The sequence below is a fragment of the Xiphophorus hellerii genome, chromosome 12 (assembly GCF_003331165.1).
Source record: "Xiphophorus hellerii strain 12219 chromosome 12, Xiphophorus_hellerii-4.1, whole genome shotgun sequence".
Lineage (NCBI taxonomy): Eukaryota > Metazoa > Chordata > Actinopteri > Cyprinodontiformes > Poeciliidae > Xiphophorus > Xiphophorus hellerii.
In genome coordinates this window covers 30,371,037-30,390,449 of record NC_045683.1, presented here as the reverse complement: position 1 = coordinate 30,390,449, position 19,413 = coordinate 30,371,037, and the positions used below count along the sequence as shown (strand labels likewise).

Here is a 19,413-nt window from a genome sequence, read left to right as displayed (position 1 = left end):
TTGCTAAATATTTTTGCAATTATTTTTGCGAAATAATGACTATTTCCCTAAAATAATTATTCGTTTTGGTGACTATGTTTATGTCCAGCAGGTGGAGGTAATGCGCCTGACGGTCAGTTTGTTAGCTGTACCGCAGGCCATACCGGGTGGGGAAATAAAAGTCAAGAAGAAGACAGGGGGTTGGAAACAGAAAGCACGCGAAGAAGAGCTAGGCGTTGGAGTTGTAAACATGGCTTCTTCCGTCGGCTGCCAGCATTATGTACGCAGTTGCCTCTTGAAAGTGAGTAAATTTTAGAAAAAGATCATTTCTGGTACGCGGAGCAAAAGAGAAACCTCTTGAGTGGAAACTTGGTTGTCTAGTTATTTTCTGTTCTGACATCTCAGCGCTCTCCTGTCAGCCATTCCGACGTTGCTTGACAATCATTAAACGTTATGTTATTACATAACGTTTTAGTGACTTATCAGTTATTAAATCGTTTATAATGCCATAAAGTTTCACTGCAAGCAATTACCTTTAAAGAAGTAATTCATTGTCTCATAACCATACTGGTGCTAACTGCTACGTTAGCTTAGCAGCCATATGTGCCTCTCTCTCTTTTACCCAGTTTTACCATTGGATCGTATTTATTCTTAAACACTTTGCTTCGTTTCTGTTAGGAGTTTGTTAAAACAGCTAGGCTGCTGTTCTTTCCCAGGTGCGGTGCAGGCATTATACAAGTAAATATGACGTAGTAGCTAGAATAGATTAACTTTACAAAATCAGTAAACAATTATATGCAAGCTGTCATAAAGTGTGTATCATAATCAATCCGAGCAGATGAATTGTTTTAAAGAAGTTGTGTTTTCTGAAGATTTGTAAAGTTATCTTCCCTCTTCCTGGGTATATTTCAGTTGAAACAAGGAGACTGTTCCGGAAATACATATGTTTCAGCCTGAACTTTGGTACTTGTAAACAGTGTTGGTTTAAAAGACCTGCAAGATGCAGTATTACCATCCATGAGGACTCTTTAAAACTGATAACATTTTCATGTTAAATTCTAAAATAAAGCAGATGCAAGGAAGCTAAAATGGCCATGTCGTTTCGACGTGGCAAGAAGGTGAGTGGGAGAAATTTAAAGCTGAGACGGATCCAGTCCAATTGAACACATTTATTCTACGTCTATGGAATTTGATCCGAGTACTTTCCAGGTTTGGATAAGTGCAGGGAAAGAAAATGGAGAATGGACAAATATTTGAATTTCAAGATGTCGTTCGTTTGTTCGTTCATAAGTAAGTCAGTCAGTCAGTCACATTTGCCTTTGCCTATTGGATACAAGAAACAAGCGAAAAGACCAACATTAATATTTTGGCCACTCAAGACATCCACAATTGAAAATACACAGACTTCTGTTTTTGTTCTTGTTTTCCATTCAAGACAGTATGTCTTTAACTGGACCGAATCGGAGCTTTTAGGTCTTACGGGCAAATCAGTCTGTAAATCCTCAGTGTAGTAACAGGCCGATGTGTTTCCGTTCTGCAGGCTCCATGCTGTGGGAAACTGTACGTGTGTCGGCTCTGCCACGATGCAGAGGAGAACCACCAGATGGACCGCTTCAAAGTCCAGGAGGTTCTGTGCTCCGAGTGTGAAACCCTGCAGAAGGTAAGGGGGGGGGGATGCTCAGGCATGGCTGTGGCAAAGTGTTTCAGCTAGGAGGCTAGAAAGGAAGTCGAGAGTTCATAATAATGAGAATATGTTTAGTTTCTTTTGATGTTATGTTTTTGACAGCAATTATCTTGACAGAAACAAAATGGTTCCCTAAGAATAAAAGTAGTTCATATGTACATTGTGCTTGTCAGAGGTTTACATACACTTATCATCAGTATGAACGCTAGTATATGTGACTTTTAATGATGAATCTGATCAAAGTAGATTCTAGGTTTGGAAAATAGTACAACCATCACAGAGGATTACGGCAGGGCTAAGAAAGAATAAAACATAATTACGACTTAAAATTAAATCATAATATTGCAAGAACAAAGTCCTAATAATAAGACAATGAAGCCGTATGACAATGAGGTTGAAAAATACGAAAAGAAACAGTTGGGAAGGAGCTTGAAATTAGTTTAGGACTTTTTTGCTTTCCACCCCAGAAGCAGGTTATCCATCCTCATAGCAGTTTGGCTGACAGACACTAATAGACACTTTGAATGTTATTGTTACAACACAGGAGGGCAAAGAGACTTACTCTTTTACTTGTTCTCTGAAGGAACATGCGGCATTTTGAATTTCTGTACGATTAACTTTCAGTCAGACGTTTACATACACCCATTTGTTTCCTGTGACTCAAGGAAATAGATTTGTGTCATGATTAGCTCAAGTCATAAAATAAAGGTAATGTGTTGGTTTCTGCTCCTCCAGGCTCAGAAGAACTGTCAGCAGTGTCATGTGCAGTTTGGGGAGTATTACTGCGATATCTGTCACCTGTTTGACAAGGATAAGAAGCAGTACCACTGTCAGCCTTGTGGGATATGCAGGTGAGTCTTCGTGGGAACAGGCAGGAACTCTGTGATGGATTTAGAAACACTCAACAGAAATACAGAATCACCATTTTCTTAATAGATTTGTGGTAAACAGGACACTTAAATTTATTGCGAGATCACAATCCCACCATATTGTGATGTGAGCAATAAAATAAAACAGTACTATTGTAACTCTTTAGCTATTTCCTTCCCACATTATACGTTGTGGAGGTAAAGAGATGCAGTCAAATCTGTCAAAAACATTCAACTTAAAAGTTGTGATGCAGACGCTCCAGAAACTCCAGACTTTCAGAGACAAACACTTTGTCTTTGTCTTTTTCCTTTCGCAGGATCGGGCCCAGAGAGAAATACTTTCACTGTCAGAAGTGCAATTTGTGCTTAGCCCAGGACCTGAGAGGAAACCACAAGGTGATTGTTATGAACCTACGACTACACATCTCCTCCCGTGGCCGCTTTGATTTATGGCTTGTCCTCTTCATTTCAGTGTGTCGAGAACGTATCAAGGCAGAACTGCCCAGTGTGCATGGAGGTAATCGCACACACACACTCGTCTAGTTTTAATGTATATTTTTGTTTACATTTTATTTTTTTAATATATTTGTTTTAGATTCACTCTTTGCATCTGAAATGTTTTCTTTGATTAATCAGGATATTCACACATCCCGGATTGGCGCTCACGTTCTTCCTTGCGGCCATCTTTTACACAAGTAAGCCTGGTTTTTAGCCCATGTTTCGCCAGCCCTCCTTTTATCAGAAAGCATAGTATGCGTCATTACAATGGAAACATCCGTATTACTGTTTATGTTCAGATTCTATGATTGCGGCTCTGTCGTGATATTACATTTAGCTTTTGTCTTTTTTCACAGGACCTGCTTTGATGACATGGTCAGAACAGGGTAAGTGGAATGAATCCTTTTTGTTTCTGTTGACATTAGTCAGATGAAATGTGCTCTTAAGTTACTGCTGTCTATATTCAGCTGTTAATTTAATATCATCAGCAGTTTTTCATTATTCTGGATTATCAGGGAGCAATTTTTCCCCTTCACTTCTGTCTAAAGTTAAACTGCCAAACATTGTTGTCCTTTTTGGCTCAAGTTAAAATATCAGACCTGTGAGTGTGTACTTACAGATCTACTGAAGTGTCACAGTGTACTGAAGGCGTGTGTGTGTGTGTGTGTGTGTGTGTGTGTTTGTTTCAGCGCGTACCGCTGCCCTCTCTGCATGCATTCTGCCTGGAACATGGACGAACACTGGGAAATGATGGACAAAGAGATCGCTCAGTCACCAATGCCCGCTGAGTACCAGGGTGCCACTGTCAAAGTAAGAACTCACTAACTGCATTCAAAGAAGTTTTAGAAAAATGTATCAGTCACGACAGGAAATTATATTTGTCGTTCAGTCTGCCACCTCACAAAGAGATACTGTGAAGTGGTGCTCTCTACCAATATTCGCTCTTTCAAAATTTCCCAGCACCTGGATCAGTGTGGGGCAAGGTGTCCGCACACCTTTAAAGCACCTTAAATTCATAAATTAAAGCCTTAATTTAATAAAAGTCATAAATTAATTTTTTTAATAGTAAGTTTGTCACTAAATACATTAATCCCAGGTCTTATATTTTGACTAGCAAGGACTGGCTAATCTGGTTTATTCTTCTTCTTTTTTCCCCCCTCTCTTGCGAGACTTTTCTGTCAGGCAAAAGTTTGAGACATATTTATTGTGTTCTATGACTTAAGGAGGTTGAATCTACCTGTAACTAGCTGCTAATATACCCATAGCTGGCCAGGTAGCTATTATAGGTAAGTGCAAGTTCATCACCACTTGGCTTGTACGTTTCTGTGCAGATGTAGGTCTTAAATTCAATTCATAGTTGTCTTTGAAAGATCTTCAACAGTCTTAAGTCTGAATTGGTTTTTAAGCTTCCAAGCTCCCGTCTCATAGAGCAGCCCTCCTCCCCCATGACTCGCCCACTCAGCTCCTTCAGACTAGCCAGCAGCAATTAGCAAACACCTGATGGACCTGAGCATCTGCTGATCTCATTATATGAGCTACTGCTCAGTGAAACGATGGTAAAAACTTTGTTAAAGGGTTTATAGAGGAGCCATGTTGAGATGACTTCCTGAAGGCGGAGTTCCAGAAAGAGCACGAGCTTTTAAAGAGACAGACGCCCAATCTCAAGGTGTTAAATTACGAAGTCAAATTTCTTTTAAGTCATGTTCGATATATGGCATTTTCATAACAAGTGAAGGTAACATAATTACTTAATTCTTCTATAAAATGGCAGTATGTGCCTCGAAACCACCTAATACTGCCTGTGGAGGTTCATCCATCTTTTCCCCAGTGTTAGTATTCATTTAAATGTTTTCACACAATATATTTATAATTTCACTCTTTTTGTGATTTTTATTGCATTAGGTTGTTTACTATTATGGGTGCACACATTTAGTAAACACCCTTTGTTTGAATCATTAACTAATTTGTTTTGCTGAGTTTGAAGGGCTGGCTGGGGGAGAGGACTGGTTGAGAGGCAAACCAGGAAGTGGAACAAACCATCAGGCTGCTGGCAGCAGGGGACTTAAAGAACCTGCCTCTCTCGCTACTAATAGCATAACTGCTAAAACACTTTTGCTGTTAGGTTGTTTTGTTTTTACAGTTGTGTTGTAGTCAAAATGTGTTAGTTTGAATTAGTTATTTATGTTTATGCATTGTCTGTCTTTGTCTCATCTCCCACCCCTCCTCGTTTGTGTAGGCTAGCCTTTGTGTATAAATTCCCCTGTGTGTTCATTGTGTGAGGTCAGTTTTTTGGTTTGTTATCCTGAGTTAGGTATGTTATGAGTTAGGTTTTGCTATTTTGAGATTTGATGTTGGAAGTCTTTTGTGAAGAATTTTTGGAAAAATAAGTAGAAAATATTTTTTTTATATATGCCTTTGTCCTTGTGCCTTACCGGTCGGACCGCCACACTGCCCCTTTAATAGCCATAACATGACAAAGTTGGGTCGAATTCTAAGTGTCTCAAAGATTGACAGATGATAAATTGTTTTAACCCCCGTCCTTCTTTTTCTCCAGGTCATTTGTAACGACTGCCAGTCCCACTGCACCGTGCCTTTCCACGTGTTGGGGATGAAATGCGCTGAATGTGGCTCCTACAACACCGCGCAGGACGGAGGACTCATGCAGCAGCAGCGGCCGCCGCAGCCCTCGGACCTGCACACGGAGAACGAGCCGGAGCCGCAGGACCAACCCGAATCCCAGACGCCACATTAAAAGCCAGGAGGCAGTGACTTTCCCACATTTGACATTTGATGGATGAACTTCAACATATTAATATAAAAACAAGTGAACCCATTAATTTCACTCAACATGAAAGATCAAGGAGGAATTGTTGACTCTCTTATTAACACCGACAGACGGTTTGCAGACCTGAATGCTTTTAAGCTGTAATAAACTGGGGCTTAATACAGCTGCCTGAAAACAGCTGACTTTGTGCCATATGCCCTGGTTAAAAAAAAAAAACTAAACAGACCTGTAATTTGTATAATGCATGTCATGTGAAATTTTACAGAAGATCTTGAGTTTTGGAAAATGCCTAATAAAAACAGAAATAGGTATACAGCATGTTGTTGCTTTATCATAACGGCTTGTTAAAAGAAATATTTGCTGTTTTCATCTTTTTCTTCTTGCAGGCATTATTTAAATGCTTGGCTTAAAGCTTTGTTAATTCTGCCTAAATCCATTTTTACGAAGATAAAACTCCCATCTTTAAAAAAAAAAAACGTAATCTCGACTAGTAGCTTCATCTTTCTTTTATTATTGTTTTTAAGTGGGTTGTATGAAGTACACATGAGAAGTCATTATCTTACCAGTAAACAGTCATCAGGTCACTTTGTTCACCAAAACACTCTCGTGGGAATCTCAGTCGGTGTGTGACTCTCATAGTACGACGACCTTGAATAAAATTGTTACACTTTTTGTTTATTGACACAGAAATGTGTGACATTGCAAAACAGCTTTTATTCACAGGAAAGAAAGACAAAAAGATGTAGGAGCCGTTTTGCGGCCGGCTGATCAGCAGTGTGCAGCAACATATGAGGGAGGGGCTCTATGCTCCAGACAGGTGGAGAAAACATTTGCTACTACAAAACAATATTTGGCATTAAATGGTTTTTAAATCCCAAGCATAAAGTGAAAAATTGATGCAATTTAAACCAGAACAATGTTAAAACCTGAGTTCTGAAAGCAACCCTAACTAAATGCCTCATGCTGTGAATAATTATATGCACTTGAGCTGCTAGAAATATTTAACAAATTAGCCCGGAGTCTCATTTCCACAGGTTGAACGCCCCCCACAAAAAATCACAGTCTGAAGGAGTATTTGGGAAAGAAGGATGGTGACTCCATGACCACCAACCGTTCAGCAGTAGCACGTTTTAGTAGCTATCGCGTCTACATGTAATTAAGTAAGAAACTATTGACACAAAGTGTAAAAAATAATTCAGTTTTTCTTCATGTTTCCAGAAACATTTGAGAATTCCTTGGCTTTCCAGTGAGAACTCGTTTTCAGAAATCGATCTCACTGTTGACAAAGATTCAGACTTCTCATAAATGTTCAACACAACCCCGCTTAAATCATCTAAACCTGTGTTTGGCTTCAAGGTTATTCACTCTTAAACTAAAACTTCCAACAGCTATATTTGCATGTGACAAACCTGGTGCTGATGGGTCGTAGTTAGACCTGTATTCTTGTTCCCAGTCTGCGGAACATTGTGACAAAAGTCCCAGCTGTCATGTATCCAGATGTTGAGTATTTATTGCTTAATATTTAGTCAAGATAGTCGGTGGACGTGGCTGCTGTGAAAAATTTCCCCGTATATGAGGACATGCTTAACATTTGTAACAACTCGCAGTTATTAAGTGTAAGGAAATCTGACCATTAAGTACTACTGTGTTGTACTATTGTATTAATTGAAACATGTAAGTACAAGACGTATTTTTTTTTACTCTATAAAACATTTGCGGTGTCTTCGTATTGATCTGACTAATAAAGCGGTTCAGTTATGCTATAGATACTGTAATTCCTATGTTTCATTGTGTTTACGTTGCATTCATTAACATTAGAATCATTGTAAATAAATTCCCTCTGGTAAACTCGGACACAGCGTTCATAAACAGGGATGTGATACCTCTAGTCATTTATCATATCATTTATCGTGGTAAGATTCTCGATTTTTCTCCACCGTTTGTTCAATAAAAGAATCAATCAATTTTGGGGGTGGTGGGGGAATGATTCAATTCAGTTACAATGTGAAGTTTAGTAATACAAATTCTATTTATTTATGTCACCTGGTGCCCTAAAGCCCTACAAATGAGTCTGTTTTTCCAAGAGCCGTATTTGTGTTGATGGGACTATGTCATTCCTTAAAATCAAATAATAAATATTTCTTAATGTCACCTTTATTGTTATCACAGTAGTACCGCTAAAATATTGTGATAAAACTTCAAGTCCACATGGCCTAATTCCTCATATGCTGTCTCCTCGAGGTGGCGCCGGCTCGGCAGTTACGAGCTGCGCGGTGAAACAATCCAAACTGGTAGCAGGGGTGTCTCCGGGGATGGTGGGGGGCGTGTCCGTGGAAACCGACAGAGGTGTGGGTGTGACATGCAAAGGAGCGCGTGGCGCGGCTTCCCGCTGGAGGCCCTCGTGTGCGCCGGTGCCTTTTGGTTCGGTTGTGATTATTGCCAGGCCGGCATCCGGAGAGTCGCGTGCTGCGCCGAGAGAGCTGTCCACGTGGAGAGCGGCCTGACAGGGACTCTGTGGGATGGGCTGGAGAGGGTCTATGTCTGTGGAGGTCTGTGGGTCTTCAGGCACCGGCGGTGCTCCCGCGTCGGTTGTGGATGGTGAAAGATCGGAGTCCAGGGGCTCCGTCTGCGGGCCCGTGTCTGTTAGCGCCGGTTGTGAGGGTCCGAACTGGACTTCGGTCTCCTCCGATGACATCGACTCACTGGACTCTGATGATTTTGAGGAATCGTCTTCCACATGTAGGCAAACCTGTTAAAAAAAAAAAAAAAAAAAAGGTAATTGGCCTATTTATTAATGCTGCAGTATGTAACTTTTATTTAACAAAAAAAACAACATATATTTAATGTCATACAGTGTCGTAAAAAAGTGGCGCTCCTCTACCTTTTGCCAGTGCTCCCGATGCTTACTAGAAACAACCAATCAGAGGCAGAAGGCGGGTCTTATTGCTGTCAATCACCCCGCCCCTCCTCTCTTGTGCTACTAGCCTCTCTGTTCATGAATGCTGGGCTAGTTAGCATAGCCACCAATGACATGGAACTGTTTTCCTGTAACTGTAAGTTGTTTCTCAACCACTAGCACATTGAACTTCATACACAAGGTTGATTGACAGCACTAAGACCCTCCTCATGGCTCCAATTGGTTGTTTTTGACCAGTAGCAGTGCCTTTTTGCAGACTCTTATAGTAGATGGAGGAGCTTGATTTGTTTTATTTTATTTTTTCACAGATTATCTGTCTCGTATTAAACTGTCACGACATGGTGACAGTTTAAATAAATATGGTGGAAAAAACCTTTTTGTTTTTAAATATAAAAGTTACATACTGCACCTTTAAGTAGTAAAAGGAAGTCAGAGAAGTAAAGCTACTCACCGGTTTAGATGTCACCAACGTCACCATAAGGGCTGCCCAAAATGTGGCCCCTGTACCTTTCATTGTCCCCTCTGCTATATTTGAAGAAACAGGTAGAATGTAAGTAGGTGGACGCTTGATATTACAATACAGGTCATCAGTTTACACCCGCTCATCAACTACATTCATGTCATCTTATTTCTAGGCTCTTGAACCGTTCAAATTTCAGGATGAAGCGGTTACCAACATATAGACGGTGACACTGTTGTTCCACAAGCTTCCAGTTTATTACGGGTTCAAAATGTTGACGGGTTTTTGGGATGTTCTGGAAAATTCTGACTAACTTCCTTTCATTTGGTTTCAACTCGTACACAAAACCGGTTTGGGAATTCTCAAACCATATTTGTTTTGTCACCGTACCCTGGAAAAAGACCTATTCAAGCAAATCATTCAAATCCCTAAAAGTAAAGACATTCATTCGAATAAGGAATGTATGTCTCCTAATACATGTTGCACTGTGTCATACAAAAGGTAATCCTCTTTTCAGGCTTACCTCAGCAGTACCTCCAAGACGATGTGTGCCTCTTCTATGTCCAGAATGAACTAAATATTTGAGATGGGCCTGTTTTTATATGGCTGTTTACATACGTGGAGGCTACGCAGCAGCAATCCATCATCTGGGGGGGAGAAGTCCTTATTATATTATAGATAAACGCTCCAACTATAGAAGCTGAATCATTTAACACCCACACACGAACTGAAATTAAAGCATTTAAAATTCTTACTGGAAAATGAGAGAATGAGCGCACCAGAAGTGGCCTCACAGCCAAAGTAAACACGATTTGTGGTTTTTGTGTAAACAATAGGAAGAATTTGGTCCAGACCTTAAATAACATGTAGATTCTGGGCTGAACAATACACTGGGGTGCCATGGAGATAATGTTTGCAACAAAAATATATGCACAGAGTGAAAACAACCTCACTCTGGAACGCACAAAGTTTTCCTAGAAGCAGTTTCATCTCACTAACCATCAGAATCTGCTACTATCACCGACTGCATGTTCCCTCAAAACTTCAGCTTTCCTCCGGTAGCAGGGTCGTAGGATGTTGTGCTCAAAGTTTAAAAGCTGTCAGCTAAGGAGCTTCTTAGTTTTCAGATGCTGAGGCATGACCCTTATTTTGTTTGGGGGAAGCTGCAAAGTTTAGTTCAACACTGAATGTGCCCCTCCAAGCTCCAAATACACCTTGCATGTAAAGCAAGGTGTACCTAGTACCCACTACTACAGGGGTCTCAAACTCCAGTCCTCAAGGGCCACTGTCCTGCAGGTTTTAGATGTGCCACAGGTACAAAACACTGGAATGAAATGGCTTAATTACCTCCTCCTTGTGTAGATCAGTTCTCCAGAGCCTTGCTAATGACCTAATTATGCTATTCAGGTGTGGTGCAGCAGAGGCTCATCTAAACGTTGCAGGACAGTGGAGCTCCAGGACTGGAGTTTGAGACCCCTGCACTACTAGGTACACCTTGAACCACCTTTTATGGCATACATTTAGGGCAAACTTTGGTCCATATTGACATGCAGTTCCTGCTCAATGAGGTACAACTCATGTTCCACCACATCCCATAGGTGATTTGGTAGAGAGCTGGCTTTAAAAGCTAGTTGGATATGTTCCAAGCTTTATGACATGGACCTTTTCCTTACTGGAAGTAGCCAACAAAAGACTGAAACATTGCCAAAAGGATAAACAATGTTATTTAAGCAGGGTGTGGCATTTAATTATGAAGGGGCCAAAAATATATATATATACTGTATATCCCCCACACTGTCAAGCAGGAATGAAGTATGCTTATGCAGAATTGTTACCAGACCAAATTGTCTTCCAGTCATCAAATCTTGCTTTGCTTCCTGTTAGCCGACAGCTTTCAGTGTGAGCATCTGCTCCTCAGCTTCAAGGTTTGACATGAGCAGTCTCAGCTTGTAAAATGTCAGCAAGTAGTCTGCGTCCCAGTTGTCTCATTGTTTGTGTTCTTGAAGTGGACAGTAGGCATAAAGCTTTGGTTCACCTGAAATTTGAGTAAAATCTTAGGCAGGTTAGTGCCATGTTTGACTGCAGAGATTCTAGCCCTCGTTCCCATTTCAGAGCTTCCTCTTAGGTCACAGAATTCCCTTCTGGGGTGCTCTACATGTGTTTAAGCACTTTAGAATGACAATTTACCTTTTCACAACTTGAAATTCATATTTTAAGCAACCAAAGCCCTTTGGAAAACTGTCAGATAATTCACAGTTGCCAATTGCCCCACATCCTCATGCACATCTGAGCAGAAGAGACATTGCCAAATAATTAAGTGTACTTTTTTTTTTTTGCACAAAGTGTTTTAAATATTGAAGACACCTCAAGCCAACTGAAAATGCAAACTCTTTATTAAAAAGTTTTGAATTAATCCACAGAAGATACTGGTTCCTGCAAGAGATAACAGGACGTTAGATCAGCTAAAACAGGAGTAAACAGATTCCATGTTCATCATGTCACCTCTTTCTTCTCTGAAGTTGCCTGGGCATTCTGTGCACCGGTTGTGGTTTCCACTTTTTTCTCCAGTTCAGACATGCTGGTTTCCACTGTTGCATCCGGTCTCCCTCCTCTGTATTCAGAGGGACACCATTACATTTGTGGCACCAAGAATATGTACACTTTAAATTCAGAATAAGTGTAGAGACCTTGAGACATTCTTTTTGAGGACCACTGCCATCACAGCAATGACAACTATGCCACAGAGACCTGCGGCACCATAGATGATGGGGCCCTTCATGCCTTTTGGTGCATTGTCTTGACAAGATACCCCACTGTAGCCCTTTGAACATTTGCATGTAGTGACCCCATCGATTTTCACACAGTGCCCTTTCCCACTGCAACGATTCTGTCTGCACTCCGCCGCCTCCAGGACCTCATAGTTTTCCTCTACAGCATTGCCCGGGTTCATCTTTGAGGATGGAGTGTGAGGAGTAGGTGTACTCTGATTTGGAGTAGAGACCTTTGTTTCTGACTGTTGCTTGGCATCAGCACCTTAACAAAAGCCAGTTTCAAGCAGCGGTTTAGTGAAATTTGAAGCTAGCTGTACAGCTTACCCATTTTAAAGGTTACATACAGTTTTCATCCGAGTGATCGGTGCAGTCAGCATGCCCGTCGCAGAATTTCTCAGCTAGCAGGCAGGTTTGGTCCAGACATATTCTACCACCAGCTGAACAGCTTTGATCAGGGCTGCAGTTTGTCTCTTTTGCATTGAAGTCATGGGCGCATTTGCACGTCCGTCCTGTTGGGGTGGCGAGGCACAGGTGGGGACAGTTGCCATTGTTCGCTGCACACTGGTTGGTACCTGAAGAGAATGAGACTTGACCTTAGAATTTTAAAGCAGCACCAAATCCCCTTGAGAATTTAGTTGTCACTTACCTGACTGAGTAGAATTGCTGTAGGCTTTCAAGCCAAGTACTTTTGTGCCCACCTCAAACCATAGTTTTTGCTGCTGATCTTCTCTGTACCAGAGTCTGGTCATATCTGAGGGTAATTGACAGGCATGCCATTTAGAAATATACCATTTGAATTTTAAAATGTGTGCGGTAGCATGTTCCCTCCAGCAGTCATTGACATTACCACTGACAGTCATCCAGATTGGCATGTCACCAAGAGCTACGGCAGTCAGCCCATCACCAGTCTCTAGTTCCTTGTATCCAGAGCCATCAGTCTTGACAAGACTGATTTTCCCCATTCCTGTGAAACATTTGGGTCATTTAAAAAAAAAACGAAACAACTTTATTCTCATGTACTTGTACCTGCGTTAGCCCAGTAGATCGTGTCCCCAGTACTGGAAAAGACTAGAGATGTGGGTTGAACTGCATCTGTCCACACGACTTTTCGGTTTCCGCCATCCATGTAAGCACATTCTACTGTGGCCTTGCTGTCAGCATCTTTCAGATTTAGGTTGGTAAAGCAAACTTGCCCACTTTTAGGATGAAGGGCAATGGAACCCACTCCAGCAATCCCATCTTTTATTAGAATGGCTGTGTATGCCCCGGTTTTTGATGTAACCTGCAGTCGGGACTGTTTGTTGCTGCTCCAGTATATATTAAGGGTCACCCAGTCAAGGGCCATGGCAGTGATTTGGTCATCTAGCAGTTTGAGAATCTGCCCTTTAGCAACCAAGACCGAGTTCCTCAGTTTGAAGGACTTTATTGAAGTTGCGCTGGCATCCGTCAAAACCAGAGTGTTGTCATGTGCGCTGTAGTCCATGATCTTTGCATCACCTACACCTGGGATTGTTATTGGAAAATGCTCAGGCCAGCCTTTTAACTCTGTTGCCTGTTGGGCTTGAAAATAGATCTGCAGAAATAAATTAGTTATGCAGGTCATTAAAATCAGTTTCTTGACTGCACTCATGCTACATTAAAGAATTTTGACGTTCCACTGGTTCAAGAGTCAATTTGTCTTTAGTTAGAATTTTTGACACGACCTTAGCATCTAATGCTAAGGTCTTCAGAGAGCTGCTGACTGAGTTAGCAGGACCAGAACCGATTTTCCCATATTCCCTTGGTCCTGTAGAAGACTTTGAATTGGTTTGAATAGTGCTACACAAAATAACCCCTTGTGTTCCATCTTACAGGCAACCTAGTCACCATGCTTTTCTGCATTCTCCTTCATACTTTTAGAGCTAGGCACAGAAAATATAAAGTCTGAATTTAAAGCAACTTCACAACTGACAGCTAGAGCAAACCTTTGTGACAGTAGGTGGCGACAACAGCAGCAGGAATGTTGATTTGGGCAGACTAGAACAGAGCAGACCATCTTCAGCCAGAGACAGGCCACTGGGACACTTGCACACAGCCTTGCGTCTTGGTGCCAAAACGCACATGTGGGAACAGGTCATCTTCTTGCATGGGCTCTCGGTGTCCATCTGCATTATTGGATGTATGATCTAAAAATTGGGAAATCAGAAGCTGGTTTTCAGCAAGCCAAGGTTTGCACTTGACAGTGGAAGACATTGCAGCAGAACACTACTGTAAAAAGTTAGGATCTTCTATAACATCAGATTCAGCTCAAGCACGCATTTACAGTTCTAAATTAGACAAAACTCACCTTAATAGCAAAAGGTTGGCCAGGTCTCTTCAGGATAACCTGCCTGTTCTTCCCAGAGAGTTTGTCAACAGCTTGCACCACTCTCCTCTTTGCATCAGACCAATAAAGCAAGTCATTGAATACAGCCACAGAAAAGGGATTGGTAGTCTCCTTCAGCTGGAAAATCTGAAAGAGGATCAAGTGCTTTAAACTGATGAACTTTGTTGGGTTACTTTATTGGGGAGGCTTTCAAAGCCAGTTAATCCTGAGAAAATTTTGGCTTCATTTACCTTCACATAGTCACCGTCTAGCGTGGAAGACCCAATTGCATTCAGTCGTTCATCTGTCCAGAAAACCCGTTCTGAAAGGACGTCTACTGTAATGCCACCTGGCCAGCCCAAGCTGGTGTTCACGATTGCCTTCCTCTCAGACCCATCCATGCCAGCTCGTTCAATCTTAACCAAGTTGCCAATTTCTGTCCAAAACATCAGCCTAAGAGAGGATAAGTATGAATGTCAGCTCGGTACAGTTTTCATTTTTAAGTTTCTTTTTTTTAAGCCAACCCTTTTTGTGGTAGTAGGGCCAGGGAGCGAGGCTGATCCAACTCTTCATCCAGGATGATGCTTTGGTCCAGTGACTTGACAGATGCTTTTGCGAGGCTGATGGCAACAATCTGACTTTTTACACCATCAATCCAGTACAGGTTCCTTGCAAGCCAATCTACAGCTACAGAGTCTGCCCGGACACCTTTAACAGGAGCATTTAGATTATGCTTTAAACTGATTCAGATGTCCGTAAAAGTGTTTTGCCACCCCCAACCTTTAGTGAGAATTCCTGTAGTCTTCTGGTCCATAGAAGACCACCTGATCGTTTCAGTGTCCACACCAACCCAGAAGACCTTCTGGTCCCGCCAGTCATAGTCTATAGACAAGATTGCCTTTTTGGCAGATGAAGACAAGACATCTAGGCTTCCAGTGCGCAAACCATACATGTACAACTCTGTCTGGACAGATGCCAACAGGAACGGTTCACCTATGAAGAGATTGCAACAATATACATGGTATAAGGAGCAAATTACAATGTGTAAACTTTATGAATGTACACAAGGTTTCAAAAGATAAGTTTGGGACAAACTCCTCTTGTAGACTTTAAGAGTTCAAGATACAGCAACTGTTGAGAAAACAGTTCACCTTATTCCTCCCCCCGAATGTTTGGATGCTTTACCTGTGATTTTGCATTGGTATTCATCTGCCTCCATTATAAATCCTGGCTGGCACTCACACTTGTATGACCCAACTGCATTAATACACAGATGACTGCACACACTTTGTGCCTGGTCGTCACACTCGTCTACATCAGCGCATGTTTGACCGTCTTCCAGCAGCCTGTACCCTGCTGTGCATCGACAGCGCTATAAATAGAATACAAGATTCACATAAAGTCAATCCACTGCTGTACAGTTTTATGTCTTTTCACCGCTTTGATTTACACATTTTAAGTGGCCTCTCACCGGTCCCTGGGGTGTGCTGTGGCAACCCTGTGTACAGCGGTCAGCTGCAGTACAGGCCATCTGGCAGCTGCCCCCCTCATCTGAACCATCTGCACAGTTGGTAATGCCATTACAGACTAGGACTGGATCCAGACACTCCTGGCTGCCACACTGGAACTCATGAGGGAGGCATGTTCCCATTCCACCTGGGAAGTTCAAGTTTTACAAAAATAAATAAATAAAAAAGTCAGAATACTAGGAACTAAAAGCACAGCAATCATTTACAGTCTCTGGTCATCTATTATGTAAAGCAAACTATGCATTATGAAATTTTTTCCATTACAGTTAAATATGCATATACTCACATTCCGTCTCATCACTACCATCGTCACAGTCTTTAATCTTATCACATCTCCAGACTGTAGGAATACACTGGGTCTTTGATTTACAAAACCACTGGAAGGCACCACAGCTGACTGGTGTCACAGGGCAATCCTACAGTAGAAGGGATATCATCATGCTAGAGTCCTTCTGCAACTCTAGAGCGAGGAAAGAAAGTGCATTAACCAGCACCTTTTCATCTGAGCCATCTTTGCAGTCCTGGTCTCCATCACAGAGCCACTCCTGCACCAAGCACTCCTTGCTGTGAGGACAGCTATGTTTGGTTGTGCAGACCAGTGGCTTGGTGCAGCCATCCTCATCCGAGCGATCCCAGCAATCAGGGTGACCATCACAACGCATTGAGGCCAAAACACACTGGCCACTGAGGCACTTAAACTCTGTTGAGCTGCACTGCACATCAGCTACAGGAAGGCCATAGCATGTTAGAGCACTGCGAAGGAGCAGCGACACAAGTTGTGAAGTCGTGCAAGCATACCACAGGTTGCCTCGTCACTGCCGTCCCTGCAGTCCCGCTCCCCGTCACACAGGAAACTGTCGGGGACGCAGCGGCTGTTTTCGTCACACAGATGAGCGCAACCCTCCATGCGCTTGGCACAGTCAAGTTCGTCAGAGCGGTCCTGGCATTGTGGCTCGCCGTCGCACACTTTACTTCTCTCAATACATTTTCTTCCATGGGCGCATTGGAACTGGTCTGTAGCAGGATTATAAAGTCATTCAGACAAAAGAGTACCAAAATATGAATGCAAGGTGTAGCGGTCACCACTACAAGATGCCTTTCTGTAGTGGTGGTATAGTAAGTGCCTATCCCACTAGTTGTGGCTTAAGAGTTTACTTGAAGCAGATTATAGCCCGTTCAGGTCACCTACCAGTTCCACATTCTGAGATACAATCTTCCTCATCTGAGCCATCTCTGCAGTCTGGTTCTCCGTCACAGACATGATTGTAATGGACACAGTCCGACTTGTCTTTGCACATCTGGGAGCCCAAACCACATCTGAGGGGACGAGACTGACCGGAAGGGGCCGGTGTAGGTCCTGCAATTGTTCCAGCTTCCTCTTGGTCCTCTGAAAACCATGCAACACACACACACACTCTATTGAAGTTGAAAACTGCCCACCCTAGAGTCAAAGATCAAAACAGAAGCCACATACCACAGTTTGCCTCATCGGTGCCATCCAGACAGTCCTTCTCTCCATCACAGATGAAGTTTGCAGGCAGGCAGTGGCTCTTCTCATCACAGTGGTGAGCGCAGTCTTCAGGGTGTTTCCGGCATTGCTGTTCATCCGAGCGGTCCTGACACTGAGGCACACCATCACATACCTGATCTTTGTCTATACACTTCTTACCATGGGCACACTGGAACTGGTCTGTTTGGAAACAGGCGTTTGGTTGAACTTGAGGCCACATACACACTTTTAAAAAATTGCAACAAGACTTCACTGAAAGCATTATGGCAACCCACATTTGGCCAGCAATAACACCATGTAGGATGTTTGTTGATGCACAAATTTTAGCAAAACATAAAAAATAAATAAAAATAACTTGCATGCAAAAAAGGAAAGCTACATAATTTCAAGTTTATACTGAGCAGTAGCTCCCCCCCACTGCCTTGAAAACAAAAAAATATGAATGTGTTAAGTTTAGTTAATTGAGAAACTTGTGAACAGTACATAGTTCATTTCATTCATGATACTACATAAATTAATACAAGTTAATGTTAATCTGAGCTCAATTTATGGGCCAAGTTCACACAATCTTGAGCCCAGCTCTACATGTCAAATTCCAGTATCAGCAAGTTTTTGCCTGGTGTAAAGAAGGCTACACTCCCAGTTAACACTTCCAGTCATACCAGCACTGCATCCTGCTTCACAGTTCTGTTCATCAGAACCATCCTTGCAGTCCTCCTCTCCATCACACACATGGTTGTAGGAAATACATTCTAAGCCATCCTTGCATAGACTATATCCCATTCTGCAACGATTAAGACAGCTTCCAGCTGGGGAAGAGAAGAAACAAAATCATGAACATATAAACACACGCCAAAGTTGTGCGGGGAAAATGGTTGCTTACCTTGTAAAAACAGTGCCAGCAAGCCCACACAAAGCCATAACTGACCACCCATCGCCACAGGCAAGTCGAAACGAACCAGAAGCCAGGATGTTCTGGCCAGGCAGCTTATAAAGGCGCCAGATACAGCCAATTGAGCCTGATTGCACACAGGGGCAGAGCTGCTGGAGATGTTAGGAGCAGCTGTACGGAGTGCCAAAAAATGCCACAATTCACAAAATACACAGCCAAATATTAAGAATTGCGTGTGTGCTAATTTATTTAAACTACATGCAAATTAATGTAAAGAAATAATTTTAAAAAAATTAAAACGAAAAAGTTTATTGTTAAAATCACATCAAATTATTTTTGTATTTAATTAAATATTTCAGAGTCCATGTGCTAGATCCTGAATTGATGAACTGTGACTAATAATTGACTTCATAATAAAATGAGGCCCCTGAAGCAACTATTTGATTGGATACCCTTCCCAATAATTAGACATGAGACTTAAGCCATCTTTGTATATTGCTGTTTTAACTCCATCCACTGACTAGCCATCTTTTTAAGGGTCAAAAATAACATGATTCCAAACATGAAAGGAACGTTGTTAAAATGTTACTTAGACATATTTTAAATGTTTAATATTTGACCTAAATGGTTAAGGTTTTTTATATGTATATAAATAAATAGTTATATAAATACATCTGTAAAAATATTTATTTTACCTGTTGAAGTTAAAAACATAAAAATCAGTGGTTGGAGCTAATATTGCTGTTGGAAAAGGTGATTAGTGTGAAGGTGACAATACTCCTCTCATGTTCTTTAGAGGTTATATGAAAATGACTTTAGATTCTGGATGTGGTTAATCCAGAACAATGCTTCTACATTGTTCTGGATTAAGAGGTTTTTGGAGGTTTTAAGAGGTTTTTGGACATGACAAAAAGAAAACTATGAACTACTAACAACAATTTGAAAACAAATCTTATTTTCGGCCTCCCCTTATGAGATGGGGTCTTGAACACTGGGTTACCTGTCTCAGTCATAAGACTGCTAAGAAAGCAAGCACTGAACATGGTAACTTTGTTCATCTTTCTTTCTTTCTTCCTTTCTTTCTTGTACATCCATTAATCTTGATGTAGATTAATGGTATTTAGTCAAATTACTGTGACCACTGTTATCGTCGCCTCACTTCTGAATTTCGGCAC

General features: G+C 41.6%; 3 protein-coding genes across 4 annotated transcripts; 1 reads left to right on the top strand and 2 right to left on the bottom strand.

The window, feature by feature from the left end:
* Window positions 1-229: 229 nt before the first annotated feature.
* rchy1 (ring finger and CHY zinc finger domain containing 1) lies at window positions 230-7,590 on the top strand. The gene is made up of 9 exons (XM_032579206.1): window positions 230-280; window positions 1,520-1,639; window positions 2,399-2,514; window positions 2,850-2,928; window positions 3,005-3,049; window positions 3,169-3,227; window positions 3,387-3,416; window positions 3,720-3,840; window positions 5,585-7,590. Exons 1-9 carry the CDS (start codon window positions 230-232, stop codon window positions 5,780-5,782), a joined length of 819 nt encoding a protein of 272 aa, XP_032435097.1. The 3' UTR covers window positions 5,783-7,590.
* Window positions 7,591-7,829: 239 nt separating this feature from the next.
* Window positions 7,830-9,846, bottom strand: LOC116730186 (mucin-2-like). 2 transcript variants are annotated; one of them, XM_032579207.1, is made up of 3 exons: window positions 9,716-9,846; window positions 9,184-9,257; window positions 7,830-8,564 (listed from the first exon to the last, which is right to left on the bottom strand). In XM_032579207.1, the coding sequence occupies exons 2-3, from the start codon at window positions 9,244-9,246 to the stop codon at window positions 8,037-8,039; spliced, it is 591 nt and encodes a 196-aa protein (XP_032435098.1). In that variant the 5' UTR covers window positions 9,247-9,257; window positions 9,716-9,846; the 3' UTR covers window positions 7,830-8,036. The 2 variants fall into 2 exon arrangements, with proteins under 2 accessions (XP_032435098.1, XP_032435099.1); XM_032579208.1 differs by having other exon boundaries at window positions 9,184-9,254; window positions 9,716-9,830.
* Window positions 9,847-11,567: 1,721 nt separating this feature from the next.
* lrp13 (low-density lipoprotein receptor related-protein 13) lies at window positions 11,568-18,302 on the bottom strand. Its single transcript, XM_032577624.1, has 21 exons — window positions 18,230-18,302; window positions 18,009-18,155; window positions 17,311-17,526; window positions 17,026-17,223; window positions 16,635-16,850; window positions 16,331-16,560; window positions 16,123-16,252; window positions 15,779-15,963; window positions 15,493-15,679; window positions 15,088-15,300; window positions 14,832-15,015; window positions 14,559-14,760; window positions 14,290-14,454; window positions 13,928-14,128; window positions 12,990-13,536; window positions 12,811-12,927; window positions 12,610-12,714; window positions 12,308-12,535; window positions 11,880-12,225; window positions 11,695-11,803; window positions 11,568-11,625 (listed from the first exon to the last, which is right to left on the bottom strand). The coding sequence occupies exons 1-21, from the start codon at window positions 18,279-18,281 to the stop codon at window positions 11,602-11,604; spliced, it is 4,002 nt and encodes a 1,333-aa protein (XP_032433515.1). The 5' UTR covers window positions 18,282-18,302; the 3' UTR covers window positions 11,568-11,601.
* Between the last annotated feature and the right edge of the window lie 1,111 nt (window positions 18,303-19,413).

What these genes read in the sequence shown, in the direction of transcription:
- lrp13 (XM_032577624.1), bottom strand. Translation starts at nt 18,281, where the DNA reads ATGGGTGGTCAGTTATGGCTTTGTGTGGGCTTGCTGGCACTGTTTTTA. An exon ending in ATACCAATGCAAAATCACAG is followed by an intron (nt 15,301 to 15,492) that starts GTAAAGCATCCA and finishes ATCTCTTCATAG; the next exon opens with GTGAACCGTTCCTGTTGGCA. An exon ending in GCCCTACTACCACAAAAAGG is followed by an intron (nt 14,761 to 14,831) that starts GTTGGCTTAAAA and finishes ATCCTCTCTTAG; the next exon opens with GCTGATGTTTTGGACAGAAA.
- LOC116730186 (XM_032579207.1), bottom strand. Translation starts at nt 9,246, where the DNA reads ATGAAAGGTACAGGGGCCACATTTTGGGCAGCCCTTATGGTGACGTTG. An exon ending in CGTTGGTGACATCTAAACCG is followed by an intron (nt 8,565 to 9,183) that starts GTGAGTAGCTTT and finishes TTTTTTTAACAG; the next exon opens with GTTTGCCTACATGTGGAAGA.
- rchy1 (XM_032579206.1), top strand. Translation starts at nt 230, where the DNA reads ATGGCTTCTTCCGTCGGCTGCCAGCATTATGTACGCAGTTGCCTCTTG. An exon ending in AGTGTGAAACCCTGCAGAAG is followed by an intron (nt 1,640 to 2,398) that starts GTAAGGGGGGGG and finishes CTGCTCCTCCAG; the next exon opens with GCTCAGAAGAACTGTCAGCA. An exon ending in CAGCCTTGTGGGATATGCAG is followed by an intron (nt 2,515 to 2,849) that starts GTGAGTCTTCGT and finishes TTCCTTTCGCAG; the next exon opens with GATCGGGCCCAGAGAGAAAT.